At 43.6% G+C, this 22,576-nt stretch overlaps 1 protein-coding gene across 4 annotated transcripts in view; it reads right to left on the reverse strand.

Annotated features, from left to right (window-relative positions):
- WDFY4 (WDFY family member 4) overlaps positions 1 to 22,576 on the reverse strand; it is a 1,820,746-nt gene that overhangs the window by 203,471 nt on the left and 1,594,699 nt on the right. For all 4 annotated transcript variants that reach the window (XM_069611160.1, XM_069611162.1, XM_069611161.1 and 1 more), the window contains one exon: positions 15,576 to 15,733. In XM_069611160.1, the coding sequence (XP_069467261.1) occupies positions 15,576 to 15,733 (158 nt within the window). The remainder of the gene's footprint in view (positions 1 to 15,575; positions 15,734 to 22,576) is intronic.

A 22,576-nucleotide genomic window follows, 5' to 3' on the forward strand; every position in this document is an offset into this window, starting at 1 on the left:
TGGCTTTCCCCTTGGACTCTGGTTGGGGAAACCTGGATGCAAAGTCTGGACATTGTGTGTTTAGATTTGCGGTGAACAAGTCTAAAGGAGGATCACCCCAAAGGGAGAAGACTTTGTCTAGAATGTCTCTGCTGAGTTGCCACTTGTGCTCCTCGGGTAGAGGATTTCTGCTTAGAGTGTTTGCTAGAGCACTGAGTTCCCCTGGAATGTGATGGGAGACTAGGAACATGTTCCGCTTGATGGCCCACTTCCAATTTTTTTGGGATAGCCTGGACAGACCTGGAGAGTGTGTGCCTCCCTGCTTGTTTTGTAAAACATGGCAGTGGTGCTGTCTGTGAGGACTTGCACTAAGCTGATAGGGCTTAGAGTACAGCAGGTAGCTCCAAAAGGTTAATGTGGTTTTGGTCTGTGATCTGTGTCCACAGGCCACGCGCTGTGCGGTGAAGGTAATGGGCTCCGCATCTGGAGAGTGAGGCATCTGTTGTAAGTATCGCTTCAACTTGTGGATTGTGAAAGGGTTTTCCCTTTAACAGATTTGCCTTGGACCACCAGTGTAGCGCGTGTACTAGGGATAGCAAAACAACCACTAGATCGTCCCACTGTCTGCTAGCCTGAGACCATTGTTTCACAAACCACTCCTGCATTGGGTGCATACACAGCCGCGCGTGCGGTACTAGATAAATGCATGAAGCCATCATCCCAAGAAGGCGCATTGCCTTGCATATGGTTATTTGGCAACCAGCGAGATAATGAGGTATCTGCTGCAGCATGTTTTGAACTCTTTCGTTTGAAGGAAAGGCTAGCCCTCCTCTTGTCTTTATGGCTTGGAACAAGCCTTGATTTTTTCTCATTGATTGAAAACCCCAATTGGAACAGAACGGTGACTGTTTTCTGGGTATTTTGCTTGCAAATTTGGGGAGATTCCCCTGTTATCAGCCAGTCGTTCACATAGGGGTACACTGGGATAGAGTGTCTGCATAAGTGCATGGCTACTACTGCCAATGCCTTGGTGAATACCCTTGGAGCTGTGGCTAGGCCGAAGGGGAGCAACCTGAACTGTAGTGTTGATTTGCTGTTTTGAAGCACAGGAATTTTCGGTGTTCTGGGAACATTGAAATATGAAATTATGCATCTTTCATATCCAATGTTGCTATGTAGTCTCCATGTTTTTGCAGGGGGGTTACTTCTGGTAGCCTTGTCATCCAGAACCTTTGTGGCTTGCCATATGTGTTTGCAGGATGCAGGTCTAGGGCAAAGCGCACTGTAAGGTCTTTCTATGGTACAAGGAAGTACGTTGAATAGATACCATTGTTTATCTGGTTTGCTGGGACGATTTCTATAGTGTCCTTTTCCCGTAGTGCTTTGACCTCTTCTAGCAGAATACGTTGTTCTTTCTGCGTTGTTTGTCTCTGTCTTGGTGGGTGGTTGGATGGTCTCGGTATGAATTCTATACAATAGCCCCCCGCCACAGTGGATAGTACTCACTTGTCTGAGGTTATCCCCTCCCATGCGTGGATAAATTGAGAAATGCAACCTCCTACGGGAGAGGCATGGGAGGGGACCTGGAGCAGGTCATCATTGTTTTAGGGGGTGGAGCCTCTGGTTGAAGAGGCTCTGCCTCTACTCCTAGACTTTCTGTGACCCCTTTGAAAATTCTGAGTGGAGGACTGCACCTGCGAGGAACCCCAAGATGACGTTTGTCCACCCTGACTATAGCTAGAAGAGCGTTGAGAAGTCTGTCCTCTAAATCAGCGTGTGTTGAATGTGCCTCTTTGAACAAAGGGCTTGTTAGTTAGTTGTTCAAGCGGCTCAAGGGTGCCATACTCTGCTTTAGCACTTTTTAGTGCGTCCTCAACCGCTTTCCCAAACAAGGTATTTGGTTCAATTGGGAAATTGAGTAGGGTGGCTTCAGTTTCCAGTTTAAAGCCAGATTGTCTTAACCAGGCATGGCGCTTAATTAGAGTGCCCTCTGCTATTATACAGCCTGCATTATATGCGGCATACAGGTTAATTTTTAGGATGCAGCTGGCCACCTGCTTACCCTCAGTCACTGTGTTCAAGAGCTGTGAATTAAATGGTTCTGGGATGGTTTCAATTTGTTATAGCATTTTGCCCCACTTATGACAGTTGTAACTAGCCAAGAGAGTGGTTTATTTGCAATTCCTACTTGGTTGGCAGACAAGGAAGCCACTTTCCTGCCCAGTGTATACATCTTTTTGCTCTCCTTTTCAGGAGGGGACTAAAGGGATGCCCGCCATCTTTCTTGTGGTGGTAACGATGAGAGAGTCAGGGTTTTAAATGACCGCTGATGTATAAGGTGTCAGAGGGGGTTGGCCTGAATATTATATTTTCTCAATACGGGGGTTAACTGCCCTTGTAAGATTGGGGGTGAGTTTGCCTCTTAATGGACTGCAGGAGGGGTATGAACCGTGCCGCAGACGTTTATCCCCAAGGATGTCCTCTACAAAGTCTTTATCCACCTTTGCTTCTTGTGTATCAATTTTAAATTGTTCAGCTTTTAAGAGAAGCTCATTGTACTATAGCTGATTATCCACAGGTGAGTCCTTGAGCCGCCAGGTGTCGTCTCCATAGCAGGACCGCTGGCCTGCCTGATGGAGTCGGGCCTCCCACGCAGGAAACCGTCTGGTCCCAATCGCCCTCTGCATCATTTAGGACTCTGATGCTGCCATCGCTGGACGCTCCCTCCACGTCCAAAGCGGCTTCGGCCTGCATGACGTTATGGGCCCAGCACTTTTTCTTACGGTCCTTTAATGTCTCGGGCAGAAATAGTTTGCAAAACTTGCAATGTTTTTCAGAGTGGTCCCTGGGGAAACAAGGGTTACACACCTTTTCTGAGTCCTTCCAGGGAAACTTCCTGTTACAGGAATAACAACATTTAAAGGGTTTGTTTTCCATAATACGGAAAGATGTCAGCACAGCGATGGAAAAGAAAGATTAGGAAAACAGGCATTCCCTAAAGAGAAGAAAATTATGACCTCCCCCCACTCTCCCTACTGTGAAGGGCCGAGGCCCGTTGAGGCCTAAGTAGGCCGCAGTCAAAGCTTGTCGAGACGGTACAAGTAGTCGTCGACGATGATTGATCCATCCTTGAAAGCTGTTGCCAAAGATCTTACAGTGGTACGGCCGTTGAAAGGAAAGAAGTCTACATTTAAACTTGTATAATCGAAGGCATTAGCCATAAAGAATGAACTCCACAACTTGCGTCCGACTATGATGGTGGAAAAAACGAATCTGAGTGACCTAGATGTGTGAAAAACCATGGGGACAGTGGCCATCACACTAGGGATAGTATTACTAACACACCCAGTGGACGTCCCTATATATATATATATATATATATATATATATATATACACACACACATTCTTAAGGATGTTTACCAAAAATACAAAATCCAGCAGACAGTTCCCTCGGCGCCACCGAGTCAGCGGGCCTTCTGCACGTGTCCGAGTCGGGCCGCGCTGCAGCTGTGACTCCCAGGAAGGAGCCCGATAGGCCGGGGTCACGGTCCGGCCATGGACGTTTACTTCATTCAGCAGTGCCTGCCCAACACTGACACGTGCTGCCTGCTAATTACATTTTGCAGCCGGGGTCGGCCGGCGCCGCAGCAGCAGTGAAATTGCGCTGCACCTTTGAGAAATACAAATGCATTATGCGTTTGTATTGCTCAAAGGTGCAGCCTATAGAGTGGCTTCGCCAGGGGCATTGGGAGGCGTACTCAGCGCCCCTGGTGTGACCCACTGTGGTCCACCCCCCGCGCTCCCCTAGCGACGCCACTGAATCTATGAAGCCTCTAGCCCTCAGAGCGCCCTCTATCCCAGTGCAGCACTGTTCAGTCCTTCATGATGTTTTCAAAGATGGGACAGATTAGGAACAGAAGAATTGCATAAGAATGATACCAGCTTCTTCTTCTTCAGGAACTAAAACAGCAGAGACATTCACCTCTGCGGGGTAGACAACCCCCAAAATAGCCATCTGACCCTCCTAAACGTTAGTAGGGGAGAAATTATGAAGTTCCATGGGCTGAGGTCAGGAAAAAAGTGAGGCCACAAGCATGATCTCGGGCACAGGTACAGACAGAGTCCTTTAGAGAGTATGCAGGGCAGGAACACTTTGGGTCTCATTACAAGGTTGCAGGTCTGCTAACAATGGTACCTGTAAGCTTGCCGGTATGGTTGTTCCCGGACCGGCAAACTACGAGGTATGCTCGCGAGTGCCTGTCAGCCCAGCAGGTCTGACCTGCCAGGCGGAACGGCACCCGCGAGCAGACCTACACGGTAGCACCGGCACTGTTATTAACCCGGCAATGGGCAATTTCCGGGACTGGCAGGGCCGGAATGCCCCAGTAATTGCAGCTACCGCCATTGTCATAATGAGGCCCTTTGTCTCTGTTGGGCTGCATTCATTTGCAAACCCACCACCATGTGGGCAGGGGGTGTTAATAGCCAAATATCGTTGCCAGAAATGAATTAATCAACAAGATCAGTGAAATTTACATACAAACTCCACTCTCCCTGGGTCCACCAACACGCTAAACCAATCTCCAGGCAATTCAGACCTCTCAGTTTGGAAAGACCTCTTCCGTCCTCCCACTAGGACCAATCATAGGGTCCTTGGGCCTTCCTAGTGTGTGTGTGAGTGTGTGAGTGAGAGATATATATATAAAATAAATAATTCTAATTGCGAAAGTGGAAGTATCTGTCACCAACACTAAGGAAACAAAACCTAGAACACTGTGCACATCCCCCAGATCCTCCTGGATTGAACTCAATTAGCTGTACTGACTTGCAATTTTAAAGTCTGTGTTGATAAGTTTACCATGAGGGATTGTGTTCAGAAAATTGCATTTGTAGTATTCTTGTTTTATAACCGCATTTGCATCTAGTGCTCTGATGCCCGTTTGCCTGATTCTCCGATTAAAAATACAGCCCAGTGGCTTCGAGGATTAAGTTCAAAACCCTCTGCATTGTCCACAAGGCCTTCTGGGGCCTGGGGCCTAAATACCTTCAACTCTCTCTTCCTAAATATCTTCCTTCCCGAGCCCTACGCTCATCCGTCTCCAACTCCCTCAGGGTCAGCCGCTTCTCGAAGCAACGAGCTGGGGGTAGATCTCTCTCCGCGGCAGGGGCCTCCCTCTGGAACAGCCTTCCTGCCTCCCTGAAACTTGAGGAGAACCATCTCCGGTTCCGGAAGCACCTCAAAACCTTCCTCTTCACTTCTGCTTTCTCTCTCCCTCTCCCCTGCTAAATTCTTCACCTAAACTGCACTGATTCTGCAACTGGGCCACTCTCACCGACCTCGGTCCTGGGCCCAGTCACTCTTCACTTGCACTGCCTCCCTGGCAACCCCTGCACTGCGGGACTGTCTCTGTATCCCTACACCCCCCCCCCAGCACTTGTCTGCACTTACCTTGCACTTGCCACCAGCTGGCCCTATTTATTTATTATTTTATTTCTATTCTACTTATTTGTACTGCACCCCCCCCTTCCCCTTGCACTTTTTCCCTTCCCCCTACCCCTGCACTTGCGCGGTCTGAATGACACCTGGCCTAGTAGGATCGTTGTCTGTCTTCCCCTTGTTCCCCCCTCCCTGCCTCGTCGCGCCTTGAAACACTTGTGTATAGGCGCGTTAGAAATGCCATATCATATCATATCATAACGCCTTGATAGTATTCACAACTGTATCAGAGTATCACAAACACTAAATAAACTGATTAGATTTGAAATAGTATATATGTTATTTAAATGCTTGGTGTTGGCTTTGGTCAGGTTCTCAGATTCATTGGTGATCTTCACTAGATCAGGTCTGTTCGAATTCTATCAAGTGGAATTTTACTGCCTTTTGTCTTTGATTTTGCTCTACCTGGTTTGCTTTAGGTTTTATCACTGTCAAGTTTACTTTTTCAATATTTATTATTTAACCAGAAAAAAACTAAATCTATCATACTATCAAATATCATTGCACTTCAAGTAATAACAAGTATTTTTTTTTATTTTTTATTTATTGTGATATAACCACATTTGGTTTTTTTTACACATTCTAGGTTCAATATAAAGAAAGAATATATACATATAAACATCACATTATGAACTATATCAATTTAAATAATATTCCTTCATTTATCATTTAAAACCAGTTCATCACAGTCTTATACATTTAACATGATTAAAATGAATTCATTTCACATCAATCAAAAATATCTATAAAACAATTTTACTCCTTAATTCAATAATCAGTTACCAATATTCTGGTGATATAAAACCTGTCAATTGCAGAACTCTTAAAATGTTTAAAGTAAGTTTGGTTTCATAGCCCGCGATCATTCTTTCCCAAAAATCATCGGAGGGAAGTCGATCCAAAGACCCGACTGAGTTCCCTAAATGTTCCACCCTGATTTTCCAAGTGCCTTTACAGAATCTTAACAGATGCTCTAAGGTTTGTTTACTTAAATCCGAGCATTCCGTACATAGACTCCGAGTTCCTCCAGTGACACCCCATTTGGTTAATACTGAGCCGGTCTTAATCAAGTTCAGCCGTACCCTCATAAAGTTTTGCCTTCCTTTTAAATGTGGGAACTTTAGCAAATACCTTGGTACGATACCCTGTTTTTTCCCGTACTTAAAAAACCCTTCAGGTATGGAAGATGATCTCACCATATCCCCTGTAGAGATCCAATCTCTCAAAGATAGGGATTTCTTAACTTTCAACGGATTTGAAATTAGTGTAAATTTATCTGATTCACAATGAATCAACACATTTTCTGCCGTCTTTCTAAGTTCTCTCAGGGTTAGTGAGGAATAAAGATTCATATTTTCTAAAAGGTTTTCAAATAGTGTGTTGGTCATTGGCTCAATAATGGATCTGTACAAGGAAAGAAGTTTCCAATTGACTGCATACTTTAAAGATTTTAATCCTAACTCATATCTGAGTGTTGCCGTATGCAGTCCTTTAGGCAAGCCTAATACCTGTTTCCAGATGTAACCTTCTATTTTTTGCCAGTCTATTGACCACAAAAGAGGTTTTGCCTCAATTCCGTACAATAGTACAGGAATCACTTTGGCAACATAGAATTTTATAACTGGCATAATATAGAATTTACCATAAAGGCTGGCGATCTTCTTCATCTGGGCTATTAATTGTGTCCCTTTGGCCAAAATGTCCCCGTACTGCATTCCAACTGTAGGGGTCGCATACACAGTAACACCCAGATACATTACTTCTTTTACCACCGGTATCGGGTTACTGCCTATTGACCAACGGTATTTAACTTCTTTAAGGCCTTTTCTCTCAAAAATTACGACCTTTGATTTTTCAGGATTTACCACCAGGTCGTTTATTTTCATATACGAGTCAAGTGCACTTAACAATCTTTGCAGACCGACAGGAGTCCTATCAAAAAGGACTATGTCGTCCGCATACATGAGCCATCTTACAGCTAATGACCCCACCTTTGGACTTATCAATGATGAAGATTCTAAGGCGGCACCAAAATCTCCCAGATAAAACTTAAAAAGAAATGGAGCTACCATGCAACCTTGTCTTACCCCCCTATCTATACTTATATAATCTGACAGGTGTCCAGCGATATCTAGTCTTACCCTGGCTGTATTTCCTTCATGAAGTTTTACTAGTATATTAATTAAAGTTTTCGGTGCCCCTTTCTGTTCCAATTTACTCCAAAGTTTGTCTCGATTTACCATGTCGAAAGCACTCGACAAATCAATAAATGCTCCATAAAGTCTTACTGCATTATTTTTATCTTTTTGATTTGTTAATGAGGCAAGTATTATACCAATCAAGGAGGTTGAATGACCTCTTCTAAACCCTGTCTGTTGTTTGGGGATTATGTTGTTATTTCCCGCACATATTTCGAGTTCTCTTAGTATCAAACTGATAAATAACTTGCTCTCCACGTCAAGCAGCGTGATTGGTCTATAACTTATAGGGTTTCTACGATCCCCCTTTTTGAAGATCGGAATTATAATCGCGATCTTCCAGGAAGATGGAATTATTCTATTTTCAATCACTGTCCTATACAAAGTGTACAGGATTCCAGCCCACAATATCCCATTTCCTTTAAGAACTTGGTTAGTTAGACCATTTGGACCCGCAGATCTTGACGCCGAGGATTTTATAATCAGATTCAGGATATCCTCTTTATCAAATTTTAAACCCCAATTTCCATTGTCTCCTTCATATTTTTGTCCTCCCACTGGTTTCCGATATTTTACACCAACATGAGTCATCCAACTTACTTCTGACACATTGTTCGTTTGAACGATAACTTGATGTGTTTGGGGAGCGTTTACTAATGACCAAAAATTTTGTGAGGAATTATTTTGCAATGCACGCAACATCTCGTCCCCATCCTTCTGCCACAACTCTTCTCTATGATGTCTGGACCAACTCTTTAAATCGTTCTTAATTTTTTTTGATTCTGTCTCTAATTCTAATGGATTTTTAGCCCATTTCTTAACCAGTCTTAGCTGTCTTTGTGTCTCACATTTTTTTGCCCAGACTGCTTCGTCAAAACAATGTTTGTGAACTCGTTGGAAGCCCCTCTGGGTACTCGGCGGAGGATCAATTGACCACAAGAAATCATGAAACTGTAGCGGACCACAATGTTGATATAAAATATTTGGATCTCCCCAGTTAGAAAGTCCATCTAGGGCTTTATTTAACCGCTCCCCTTCCCTCTTATATTTTATCAAATGATTTTTTTGAGCATTAACTACTACTCGATGGTCCCAAATCTCCTTTGTATCCTCACAATACCAGTTTAAATGTGCAACTAATCGCTTGTGGTCACTTGTTCCACCATCTACCACTGAAAAATGTGTGCAATTATCAAAACATTTTGTTGACAAAAGCATATCATCCAATGTTGACGCTGACGGGCCCCTTTCCCACGTTGTGGCCGATGGGACATCACCTTCTATGGACCCATTTAAGAATTTTAGGTCCCAATCATTAAAGAAATTCAACCACTTACTACCGTTAGTTGTTACTTCTTTCATTTTCCCTGTGTGGCATTTAGAATTAATACATTGCGAGTTTAGGTCCCCTGCAACCATTATATGTGCCATTGGGTATGTAATATTAATATCACTAGGGGCCACCGCAATTGATTCTAAAAACTCTGATAGTTTTTCCCTGGCGGGATTCCAGTACAAGTTCACAATTATTATCTCCCTAGCTGGCGCGCTTTCGAGGGGAGTGACCGCTCTCACCACCAGAATTCCTTCCTGTTTACAAGATAGGGATACAATTTCTTTGAATAAGATCTTTCTACAAGCGATCAGCAAACCTCCCGTCGGTCGACCCTTGGCTTTACAGTTTGCTGGTTGTGTTATCAATTTAAAGCCTTCGAGTTCCGGGGTGTTTACTAACCAAGTTTCCTGTAGCAAGATCAAGTCATTCCCCCGAACAACAACGCTCTCATTTTATTATTTTTAAATGAGCTGGACCCTCGAGAGTTCCAACTAGTAATCCTCAATTTTTCACTATGAAAGAGATCTATGCGATACCCCCAGCTTCTGGCAGACTTGCATGATTATTTCTGGTAACATTGACCAGGATGATGGTTGTGAATAACAAGTATAAACTTGAGGCTTCGCTCCCATTAGTGGAAACACACTGTATTTGCACACATGTGTTTCTCTCCGATGTTACTCCTTTGCTTCTGGATAACTCACACGGGAATATTTTCATGTAAGGTGCACAGTAATTATTGCAATGGGGTAACATAGAAGAATACAGAAACCAGGCATCAGCGTGACTAGTCTGTTGTCACTGTCTATAGCTACCCAAGGCAAGAATAAACCATTTTGTCTAGCCAGTAACTGGAGTTGGAGCAATTAAGCAGGAATGGAGTATCACCAGTGGAAACACATTTGCACAAATTAAATGTGTTTTGACTGATGCGAGCAATCTTTATTTTTTTAATCTGTTTCTTGAAATGTTAAGATCATAACTGTTCTTATTTGAAGCTCAATTATTGCAAGTTATGTTACGGATATTCATGTTGTGTTTGTGATTACATTTCAGACCACTTGAATAAGGAAAGGATTATCCCGAAATATGTTTTCAAAACAATTTAAATTATGCTGTACGAGCATGAATGAACTTCCCTTCTTAAATATTTAATGAAAAAGAGAGTATTCTGGATTTCTTGGTACCCGAAGCCAAATGGAGATCTGAATTGCACCCAATTAAGGATTGAGCCAAATTGAGTGTGGTGATGCGTGTCCAACCACTTGATCACTTTTTCATGATCTCACAGTTGCCAACACCAGGGGCCCAGGGTTCCTCTCTATCTTGGCACTCTTGAAACAAGGAACGCTTTCTGCACTTGTGCGCTTTGCCTCCGCTTGAAGACTTTATTCAGGCTTTTTAGGCTATACCCGATATTTCCAAATCGTTCACATCGGAACAATTGGATCCCATCACTCCACAGCAGGGGTTGCTTTATTTCTTAATGCCCATGTAGCTCTGTTTCTTTCCAACTTTTAGCATTCAAATGGATTCGATTTCTTTGACCCTCAGAGGGGTAGAGGTTTCAGCACCTCCCACGTTCAGGTTTCAGCACTTCTCAGTGTTACCTGCTCTGAGGGTTTCATCATCCTTCGGGTTCATATTTTGAGTGCCTCAGATTTAAGTGTCACTCAGGTTAAGGAGCGCTCTCCGGGTCCAGCATCTCTCAAGCTCAGCTCTGACGTCCGGATATTGTCTGATGCTTTGGGACAAGCAATTATAGGCCTCTGATCATCCAAATTTGGTATTGTTGTTTTCTCTTTCGTGCGTGAACTAATTGTTTTCTCCTTGTGAATCTGCACCTCCTTCAAATGGAAGTCAAGGGTCTGCAGAAAGTTATGAATTGGCCTACTGCTATTCAGAATTCTCTATTTGAACTGGCTCTGCCACTTGGCAGATCACTGTCCAGGCACATGCATTGCTTGTATAATGTGCTGTAGTGACCCCTGGATAATGGCACACTCAAGAGCTTGCCGGCTTATCCACTTTCCCCTTCACACTAAAGCCAGCCTTTCTCCCGCTTACAGTACTTTTTACACCTCTGCTCATTTCTCGTAGGCAATCAGTCCTCGTGTGGCTCGAAATATGAGGTAGCAGGACTGAGCTTGTGCTTGCTTCCTCACACATCTATACCCGTACTCGAAATCTAATGGTAGCCCTTTAATTACCAAAAACTAACCCTTAAATCTCCTTTCCCCAGCCCCCGGACTCTGCCACTGGTTCTACCCCCTAACCCTTAACACATGGAGCCTATCCCTTACATACTAAACCTTATGCTTAACCCTGACCCAAAACTCTAAACCTTAAACTACAACTTAATAAGGTTAATTCACTCCATAGCTTCTGTACACATATTAGGGTGTGTCCAGCTCTTTCCCATATATGATGATTGGTCCTGGATGTCAGGATCGTCGCACTCATGTATTGTTAAATCTCAGCTGACTTCCGATACGTTATCATGTATTGGCACCGTTAGATCAGTTTTTGATGCCATGCCGTGGATCAAAAACTGGTTCAACTTGTTGATACAATTCACGCAAAAGATTACAAGAAAAGTGCACTAAATTTATCTGGTTTCAGTCGTATCGAAGAGTAATGTGCAAATGTGTGTGTTAGTGTTTATGTTAGTGGACAGAAATTCAGCCATCTGTGGTTGTTTTAATCGTTTCTTATGTGAAAGCGGACACCACTCATCTCTCATGATATTGGTAGAGCTGTGATATTTTACATGTTTGTTCTTTCAGCATCCGGGTCGGTTTTCTGGATGGTAATAGCCCGATTGGTCTATACTGGCCATTCGTACCTGGCAAGGGACAATCAGATTGTTACAAACAATCTGATTGGCCCTCACACCAGGTCGTTACCTGGCCGTGAAGGACTCACCTCAGGTGCTCCGCTCGGAGCAGCGAGTCCCGTGGAGTTCTTTTCCTTTCTCCCCTGGCCTCCATGGAAAGGGAGAAGGGACTATTTGTAGACCCTTCTGCCTTTCAATGCTGGCCATTTTGTTGGTTTACATTTTAAAAAAATGTTTTAATGGCGCCATAGATAGGGAGAAGGGCCTAAGTGTAGACCCTTCTGTCCGATCCCTAGCGGCCATTTATGTTGCTCTTGATTGTCGAGTTGAGAAACGGTTTTTAAGTAAATTCTCAGCTCAAGAAAACAATACTATTTAGTACGCTGGTATGACATGCTGGGGTACTAATAGCAATAGAACCCTCGAGTTCTATTGCTTCATTAATAGTGCCTGGGACCATGCTACTCACTTCACTGCGGCCTCTGTCTCGGCCTCTGGATTGTTGTCAGCGGGTACAGCCTGATGAAGTGTAATATATAATTTCAGCGATACATAATACAGAGCACAGCTTAAGTAAATCTCAAACCTGCCACATCTAAATGGTATACAGTTTGCAGAGCGTGGCCCCGGAAGCCCGGGGCACAAAAGGTTACACACAAAAGTGTGGCGTGCTGTGCGTCACACGATATGAATATTGCAAAGGGAGCAGGAAGCAGGCAGCTGGAGGCCGGAGCTTGCCAGAAGTAAGTGGGGGAGGGATCAGGAGTTAGTGGAAAGGGGTGGAAAGTGCCTCATAGTGGTGGGGCGGTTTGGGCAAGGATCCGCCCGCAATGGATGGGGAGAGGGCTGCGCACAAAAGGTTGAACCTGCAGAATGCGCTGTTTTGTGCTGGAATCCGCAGGTCCAACCTTTTGTGCGCAGCATGGACACATAGGGCCTCATTACGAGTTTGGAGGTAGAGCCTCCAAATCGGGCTCCATTACCGGGTTCCTTCAATGAGGAATAATCGGGTCATTCCAACATTGGAGAACCCGGTAATTCCTCCTTGAAGGAACCATTCCCATTCGAGCCCCCCATAGGGCTCAATGGGAATGGGGAGGGAGGTAATAACTGGCACATTACAAAAGGCCCATTATTACCTCCCTCTTCTCCTCGTGGGACCCAGAAAAGACATCTGGTTTTACCAGACATCTGGTCCGGGTCCCGCAAAGGGAACCTTGTAATCGGCGCTCATGTAATGAAGGGTGCCAGTCCCGTACCAGCACCCTTCATTAGGTGAGCGCCAGGGTCGTAATGAGGCCCATTAGATCCATCTAAACATAGCAAATGTGAGTGAAATAGTAGCAAACGGAACTGGGAACACTAAGCACCTCTTTCCGCTGACCTCACCATATCCCTGCTGAAGGAAAAACACCATCCACTATGGCACCTCTCTGTACCATCAGCCCGCAAAGCATCAGAACATTGTTTTCGAGCAGTGCCAGCAACTTTCACTCCTCTGCATCTTCAGTAAACTCCTAGCACCTCTTTTTCATAAAGCAGCCCTAAAATTGTCACACGTCTTTAAAACGATACTTGGTATTATTTAGCATTGATGTAAAAGTATCATGGCAGGGGTATGGTTTTCTTTTTTCAAGGAACAAGATATTACATCAGTGAAAGGGAAAGGGGGCGTAGTATAAATCAAACCGCAGGAGGAGGAAATAAGGGCTTGGCCCCCATTTCCTAAACTAAAACTAACCAAAAACCCTGCACAGTGCTTTTACACCAAAGCAACAATGACCATTGTGATTGCATCATAGTTAAACAGCAAAAGCGTACTTTAGATGACTTTCAAAGGAGATTGAGGGCCTGATTCTGAGCTCTGTGGAAAGTAGTGTGGAAAGCCGACATTCTCCCCCCCAGTTTCCAGCACCACCATTCTGGTGTGGGTGGAAGGATTGGAGGGAGCTTTGGTACTTCCCAGCTGTAAAGCTGATCGAATCTATTGTTGTGGGGCAGCATGTGCACCAGTGCCAATGTGAGCATTTCTAAAAGGTCTCCCACTTTTCTGATTCACGAAAGTCTCCTTGAGCCATCAGTAAATCTGAAAAGTGGCGCTTAGAGGTGGTGTATTTCACTTCGTTTTTTGTTTCAAAAGTAGTGCTTTGCTAGGAGAATGCCCTGGGTGTCTGTGCTGCATTACTGATGGCCCCTGGGGCCATTGACAGGCTGTATATAAGGGACATGCAAGGGTGGAGGCTTTACTGCCAGTACGCTACATTCTTTCTTTCACAGCAAATGGTGCTTTTAGGAAAAGTGATGTTCCTTTAGGCACAGGAAATGACATGAAGGAAAGCCTACAAGTAAATATGCAGGTGGAGACTGAGGAAGCCTCTGCAAAGGCCTCAAAGAAGATGAAGAGCGACACCAGGAATGGGTCGTGAGAGGGGTGGCGCCAGAATACCTATGCACCCCGAGCAGGCATTGGATAGAAAGAGTATCTGGGAGACAATGGAAGGGCTCGCTTTGTTCCCAATGCATGTTATAGACAGTATACACGGTATATCAACATTCATTTGTATTAAAAAGGTGCATTCACGAAACCGAATTTTACAGTACAGAGAAACTTCTATTTTGAGAAAGCACTGAGACGAGAATGTGGTGCTCACAAACGAGGAATTGAAATCAAATTGAAGCTTTTGGGGCCATGCTAGTGTTCGTGTCTGCCATTGGTTTGCTGATGTGTCTGAATCAGAACCCATCAGGGTTTCCTGCGACAATAAACACACCAGTGTTTGTGTAAGTGTGGAGGGTTATTGGTATTTGCTGAGACTGAACACAGGTGATGGCTGGATTAGTGCAAATGTGAATATGCCTGTATGTTTCGTCTCTGCGTGTGTTTCTTCACAGGCGTAATTGCATGCTGGATACCTCGGCATTCAAGGTATCTCCTTGATGACAAGAGGCCTCATTACGAGTCCGGCGGTAGCCGCGCTGGAAAAAGCGGAAGGCTGCCACCGGACCTGGAATTAATTTCCGCCTCCGGACTTGCTGGATTTACCGGGGCATTACAGCCCCAGTGGTCTGGTAATTCCGGAGATAACGTTACTCCCCATTCCCATGGAGTCCAATAGGACTCCATGGGGATGGGGACCATGTAAACACTGGCACACTAATTAACAGTGCTGGTGTTTCCATTTCCGTTTGCAGGCGGGTGGCGTTACACCCGCCAGGTCAGACCTGGCGGGAGTAAGGCCACCCGCCTGCAGAACTCGTAGTGTGCCGGTCCGGAAACAACGGTGGCGGCGGGTTTACCGCCACCAATTTTTCCAGACCGGCAGGGTCGTAATGAGGCCCAAGGTCTTTACTAGGGTGACTAGACGTCCCGGTTTTACCGGTACTGTCCCAGAATTGGGCACTCTGTTCCCGTTTCTCAAGATTATTTTTCCATTGGAAAATGCAGAGGTCCGGTTTTTGGTAGTAGGTCTTAATAGCTGGCAGGCATGAATGCACAATCTCACACAGAAGAAATGCTGCATTTTGTGAATTAAGACAGTGGTAGTTTGTGATAGATTAATTATAATATGTGTTTATTCCACCAGTAACACTTAAACCCCCTTCTCCTCCAACCGCTACTGAAGTGAAGTGCCTTGACAGCCACGATCAAGAGTTAGTCCTACTTTTATGTTAGTTGCTCTGTCCCGGTTTTTTACTTTTTAAATCTGATCACCCTATCTGTACTCACCTTGTCAGAGCCGTAACTTCCCAAAGAGCAAGAGAAGTCATTGAATCCCCAGCTGAAGATTTTATTCCACAACGGAGGGATCAGTACTTTATTTGTTTCTACAGCAAAAATGTTTTTCTCCGTGTGGATTATTTGTCCAACAGGTCCTTTTAGGATTTCTGAGGGAGAAAAAAGAGAATAGGTTTTTCAGTTCTTTTATAACTATCCAAAAGACAGAATTCAAAACATGTGTACAACTCATTGTGCAGAGAAACGTTTCTGGTAATGCTATACGATTAGCTTCCAAAATGCCTCTGGGTGCCTGTACGCAGAGTCTGCCTAGTATTCAGATGGAGCAAGTGTGACTGCAGTACATGCTCCGAGGTAATTTTGCGGCAACTGGCTGGCCTCATCATCAGGGCTATACAGCACGGGGCCACCGTCTTCTGGTAGGAGAGTACTAATCGTCTGGCGGGAAAGGAGCCTCCAGAAACAAGGCTCTGGCTTGCTAAGAAGCACAGAATTGAACATTTCAGCCATTGAAAATTTCAGCCATCTTTGGTTGTTTGTTGAACATTTCAGCCATTGAAAATTTCAGCCATCTTTGGTTGTTTTAATTTTTCTTATGTGAAAGTGGACACCACTCATATTTCATAATATTGGTAGAGCTGTAATATTTTACATTTTTGTTCTTTCAGCGTCCGGGTCGGTTTTCTGTATGATAATAGCCTGATTGGTCTATACTGGCCATTCGTACCTGGCAAGAGACAATCAAATTGTTACAAACAATTTGATTGGCCCTCACACCAGGTCGTTACCTGGCCGGGAAAGATGCACCTCAGGCGTTCCATTCGGAGCGGCAAGTCCCGTGGAGTTCTTTTCCTTTCTCCCCTGGCCTCCATGGAAAGGGTGAACGGACTATCTGTAGTCCCTTCTCCCTTTTCATTCTGGCCATTTTGTTTGTTTAAATTTTTTTCAATTTTTTTAATGGCAACATGGAAAGGGAGAAGGGACTACGTGTAGACCCTTCTCTCCAATCTCTGGTGGCCATTTTTTTTGCTTTTTGTTGTCGAGTTGAGAAACGTTTTTTAAGTCATTTCTCAGCTCAAGAAAACAATGCTATTTAGTACCCCGGTATGACCCTCAGGTTCTGTTACTTCATTAATAGTGCCTGGGACCATGCTACTCACTTCACTGCGCCCTCTGTCTCGGCCTCTGGATTGTTGTCAGCTGGTACAGCCCAATGAAGTGTAATATATAATTTCAGCGATACATAAAACACAGCACAGCTTAAGTAAATCTCAAACCTGCCACATCTAAATGGTATACAGTTTGCAGAGCTTTGCCCCGGAAGCCCGGGGCACAAAAGGTTACACACAAAAGTGTGGCGTGCTGTGCGTCGCACGTTATGAATATTGCAAAGGGAGCGAAGCAGGCAGCTGGAGGCTAGCATTTAGGCGCTATGAAGGACATGTATGGAGGCTTGATTCAGGGTTACATGAATGCGGCCCAAGAGGTTACTTAATGCAGAGTGCTCAGTTACATTTACAGGAAACAACAATGTGTACAGAAGCTTTCAAGAGATATATTAAAACTACCGAGGCATTGCTTACTTGAAGCAATCCGCAGGTCTGAACTGCTGAGAACATTTTAATAACAGCTTTTTAAAAAAATATAATCTACTTTTAATATCTTTTACAGAAATGTTAGGTTGCTGTTGTATTTCTTATTTTGCCCTTTTTTAATGATGCTCGTTTTTCAGCCGTAAATGCTCTGAAAGAAGCTTGGTAATGTCCATGACGTAAATTGGCATGCTAGAATAAATACAGCATTGCATCTATGCATACTGCAGCACACACAAAAGGACTGGTCTACATTTCATCTTGATCTCCTGTAACTCAAACACGCATGAGCACCCCAACCCTAAGCAATGCTAGAACCATACCATATATTTAAAGGCTGTTGGCAAGGGCTCTACGTTGTTACATAGACGATGATAATCTACTCTTTGGTTGACTCAATCTGGGCGACCTAAATGTAACCTTTTTTTAATGGGGGGTTCCCCATCCCCCACACTGCCACCCACCAAACATATTATATGTTATAGTGTGAGTATCAAGTTCCATAGGAAACCTGAACATTGTATTGCTAATATCTTTTGACTTGCAAAACGAATTTGTCTGATATTGTGCAAACAAAAGATTAGTCACGGGACCCTCCAAACTGAAAAGATTCGTTAGAAAATGAAAAGGTTAACGCAGCGCACAGCAAAAACCTCTGGACGTTATTGGACCAGTTACAAAACAACTTGGGCGCAAAGCGTTGACTAGATTTCGGGAAGGAGTCTGAGGTTATTGCGTCCAGTAGTTGTTAAAATAGTTGAGAGGGTATGGGGTGCCCCCTTTTCAATAATTAGAGTTATATATGTGTCCCACAATGCATCAGCAAGGCTTTTTCAGAAATGAAAAAGCCACCATTTGTATTGTTCGATGTGAGAGATAACCAGGGTTATTTCTGAAATAACCAGGATTAGCCGAAAACAAAAATTGGAAAAAATGTCATTTGGAGGAGGAAAAAGGATGACATGGCATCAAGCTGGAGGTGGAGAATGGGAGAGAGGACGCCATGTGCAATTGGGGAGTTGAGTGGGGCTGGGGACCAGGTTCAGAGCTTGAACGTTTTCTCATAACCAGCGTTATTTATGAACGTAACTGGGGTTATAATTGAAAACACAATCAGGAATGAAAGTGCGTCACATGAATAACATGGTTATTTTACAAATAACCAGGGTTATTTGTAGTACATTATACTATTATCAGGGTTATATCAACTGCGGTTATGGGAAAACATTTTTTTTTTTAAAAAGAGAGTTAAAGATATGTGATTAATATGGCCACAGAGTTACTTTAAGGAAACAAATGGGGCAATATGGAAAGTGGTCACAGCCGAAGGCTCTGGCTAGTACGCCCAAAAGAAACCTAGTGGTGTGGCCATGGCCAAGCTTAACTCCGCGCATTCCCATTGCAAAGCCCATGAGCACACAGGTTTTGTTGTGTTAAGTTCTCACTTTGACGGCACTGAAACTAACATGTTTTCCTTGAATATATATATATATATATATATATATGTATTTATATATCAGCAATGGCATACTGTTGGCAACTTTTTTTTGTCCTCCAGTAGAAGTTATCAGATCTATGGTTTGTTTGGGAAGTCCTTTTAATGTTTCGCCAGAGAAGGGGGGGATAGTTGAGTTAGGCACACTTACACACAGGCAGGAGATCATTATGAGTTTCACAGTAATTCGTTTGCAGATCCACAGATTTACCACAAAAATTGATTATCGTTACTGCCACTCAGCCTTCAGGAATTACCCTGCAGTTATGAGTGGGCGTAGGGTGCTTTGAATCCCCATTCTTGAAGTCCATAGGCCTCCATGGGGATTCCTTTGGAATAACCATTAGTGGTAATTTCAATGATTTTTGGTTGTAAAGTGGATGATTTACCTCTTGCTTTTTGCTGGAGGTAACTCCTCCTCTCCACCTCTGAAACTCATAGTACAGTGGTGCGGTAATTTGGAGGTAAAGTGACAGTAACGATAGTATCATGTATAGTATACGGAGTAGATTATAATAACCCAATTCCTTCCCCATGGGAAGCCAAGGGAAGAACTAGTACAGTCAGCTCAACTAATAACAATGTTTTAGGGGGTAACAAGCTGACGAGGGGTACTGTTCAATGCTGAACTACAGAAATCAGCAGTAGCTAGCCAAATTGTAGTGTTCCATTTACGGACCTCAAAAATGTTGATCTTTTCAGCCATGGTCTATGCAAAAATGTTGCTACTGCAAAATCGGTCACTGCATCGTCAGTCCTTTTGCAGAGGGCGCTCACCTTGTTAGTAGTAACGGATCTGCTATGTAATAAGAACCCTGGAACCAAGTACATGCTTCTGAGGTGCAGGTGTAACTGGCATGCTAGGAAGAGAGGCTCTTCTGCCTCAACACGGCTCATACAATAATGGCATTCATTAGAAACTCTATCATGATAGGTCATTTATAAAGCGCCTAATACCCAGAGGTTTCTAAGCACGGACCTGGAAATCAAACCTCTGTTGCTCCGTGTGTTGCTTCCAAGGTGAGCATGTTGCCCCTGTGCTATCCTCCCATTTGTTCACTCTATAACCAACCAGGACAATACCAAACCTTAATTTAATGTATTAGGTAGGCACAAATCTGGGTTTCATAACATCCAAGTAAGTTTTGTGGCCCGTAAAGGACTCGTTCTCCCTATAGATACTCAAGGACAATCATTTCACGTCAAATCCGCTGGCAATGTAGGAGGAAGTCGTTCTTGAATATCTCTTTAGCGTTGATGTTAATGCTGGTGGGATGTAGCCAGTAATCCTGGTGCCCCTTTTGACATGTACACACCACGCCAGTGATAGCCCACCCAACTGTCGTAGGGCATCCGTTGGGGCCTCCCTACATTTATGCAGTTCCCGTCTACTCCCTGCCCTAATACAGGAGAACACTGGTCTAAGAGCCACAGGCCCTAATCAGAATGGAGTCATTGCTGCCTTCTTTGCTGCCCACACTACTTTTTACTGCCAATAATGGGAAAAGGAATGATGCTACGAGTGATAGAATAAAAAGAGTATGTAGGAAAGGGGATGGGATGTAAGAGTATGAAGATAACCTTGAGGCCTAATCTGAGTAATACCTGAGCAATCATGAAGAACAGCCTCGGAGCCTCCTTACGCGATTCCTAACCCAAACAATGCCAACGTCCTGAATCCAAATACACTTCTAATACAATCACCTATCACCAACAAAGCACAATTATAATCTCAACAAATCACGAACACAATAAATACAACGATTCCACCCCAACTGTAATCGCAGCTATGGAGTACGTCTAATTTTAACATGTCATAACCTTAAGCACGTGCTAATCCTACACACAACAAAATACGAATTCTAACCAACATCTGAACTAAATTGCACACATTCTGTGTGCATACTAAACCTGAAAAGAAACAACGGCAAGAAGAGTTTTCTAGAGATTGGCCTGTCCGTGACTGTAGTGCATGCATCCATTAGTATCACCAAGCACCATTCACGAAAACGAGAACATGAGAAATATATGAATCCTAAAATAACATCTGGTTATAGGTTAAAGTATCTAAAACAAAAGGATCAAATGCCTTTTTTTCGACACCAAAAGTGGCGAAAAAAAAAATTCAAATTATTAGTTACATTTTTTTTTTTTTTATGGGGCGGTTCCCTCCCAACCCCCCGTTTTACATTTTAAAAAAACTTTTTTTGCACACTAAACGAAAAATATACATAAATAAATAAATATAAAAGCGTTTGAAACTTTTTTTTCGGTCCTTTTGGTTTCGAAAAAAAGGGCATTCGATCCTTTTTTTTCGATCCTTTGACCGGACACCATAACATCTACCCGAAATCGAACTGTTCGGCTGAAACTTAAGCCATAAACATCTCAACTATAAATGATCTATTACACCAAATGTTTATCATCTGTAACTGCATGCCATGTGTTACCCCAAAAGTGTAGTACCTATTAAACATATCTACACATGATCAAGAACCAGAAGTGTAGATGATTAAAACCAAGCGTAAACACCATCTACAATCTAAACAATTAACTCTCAATAGCACCAACTGTCCACAATAAACAACCCCTAATTACAGCCCTATCTGTGCCTTCTTACTTAATGTTAAAAGTGACCTTGCCTGCAAATTGTTTACACGAATAACACTATAAGAAAACAAGTCACAAATTCATAGTAATGCCAACATCAATTATTATCGAAAGAGAGAGAGAGAAAGAGAGAGAGAGAGAGTGTGTGTGTGTGTGTGTGTGTGTGGTTGGTTCAGAAGGTTGAACTATTAAGGGTGCCATTAAAAAGATATTTAGAGACAGGATAAAGAGGGTCACAGGTTAGGAGGCATACGTGCCAATGATGCCAATGGAGTCTGCATCAGGGAGGTTCAGTGGAGTATCATTTCAAATAGGAACACATGCATTACTCTGCATTCAATCTTTGATGACAATATTATTGTTAAGCATAAACTGACCTGCAACCTAATAAGAATTAGCATCTCGAGCGAAGGGCAATGCCAGACATGAGGTACCCAGCAGCCCAGATGAAATAACCCTGAGTGAAACAGGGCTGTTAAGGAAGGTTAAGTGCAGCCAATCGCCACCTTATCCCCCACTCGGGATTCTAATACTCATAGTAACTTGTGAGGGCCAAGGCCTTGTCTCAAAAGGGAGGGTCAGTGAGAAAAGGAGACCATGTCCTCCCCAGGGGTCATGTGTAGGCAGGAGATAAGGAGCAACAAAGAGGAGGGGTAAGGATAGTGATACTGCACTGTGGAGGAAGACCTCAAAGGCATCGGGCTAAGAGAGCAAGGAAGAGGCAGGAGCTCTGGAGAGGTCACGGGTAGTCAGAAGAGAAAGAGACAAGCAGGGGGGTAGGCCGAGGTGGGAAAAGAAGACCGGAGAGACCAGGGAATGTAGCACAGCCTCAGAGAGGGAACATTTTGGGCACTTTTAAGGAATTCTGCCATCGAGTTTGACCGGCTCACACCGAACATTCCCAAAACGGTGCTGTATTGAAATAATCAAATAGCCTAAAACTCCTTTATAAATTAGTTAAACACATATAAGAAGCCATGAATCCAATCATAACCCAGTTACACAATTCTACACTAAACCCACACATGAGATCTTCTGTAGTCTACTCACACCAAGAACAGCTGTACATTAACTCTACTTCTAGCGACTGTCTAATTTCACCAGCAAAAATGATGTACTGCTCATAGCAACGGCAATTTCTATTCAAGTTTTCACCAAGAGTAACTACTACTATAAATTATGCCTTACACTAACCTCAAGCATATATTGACAGCATCGATAACTTTAAACCAACCATTACATTGTTCTGAACACAGAAACACCAACAAAAAGTCGGCAAATGTGTAATTTCATCT

This window comes from Ambystoma mexicanum, chromosome 8, assembly GCF_040938575.1.
Source record: "Ambystoma mexicanum isolate Mex_15411 chromosome 8, UKY_AmexF1_1, whole genome shotgun sequence".
NCBI lineage: Eukaryota > Metazoa > Chordata > Amphibia > Caudata > Ambystomatidae > Ambystoma > Ambystoma mexicanum.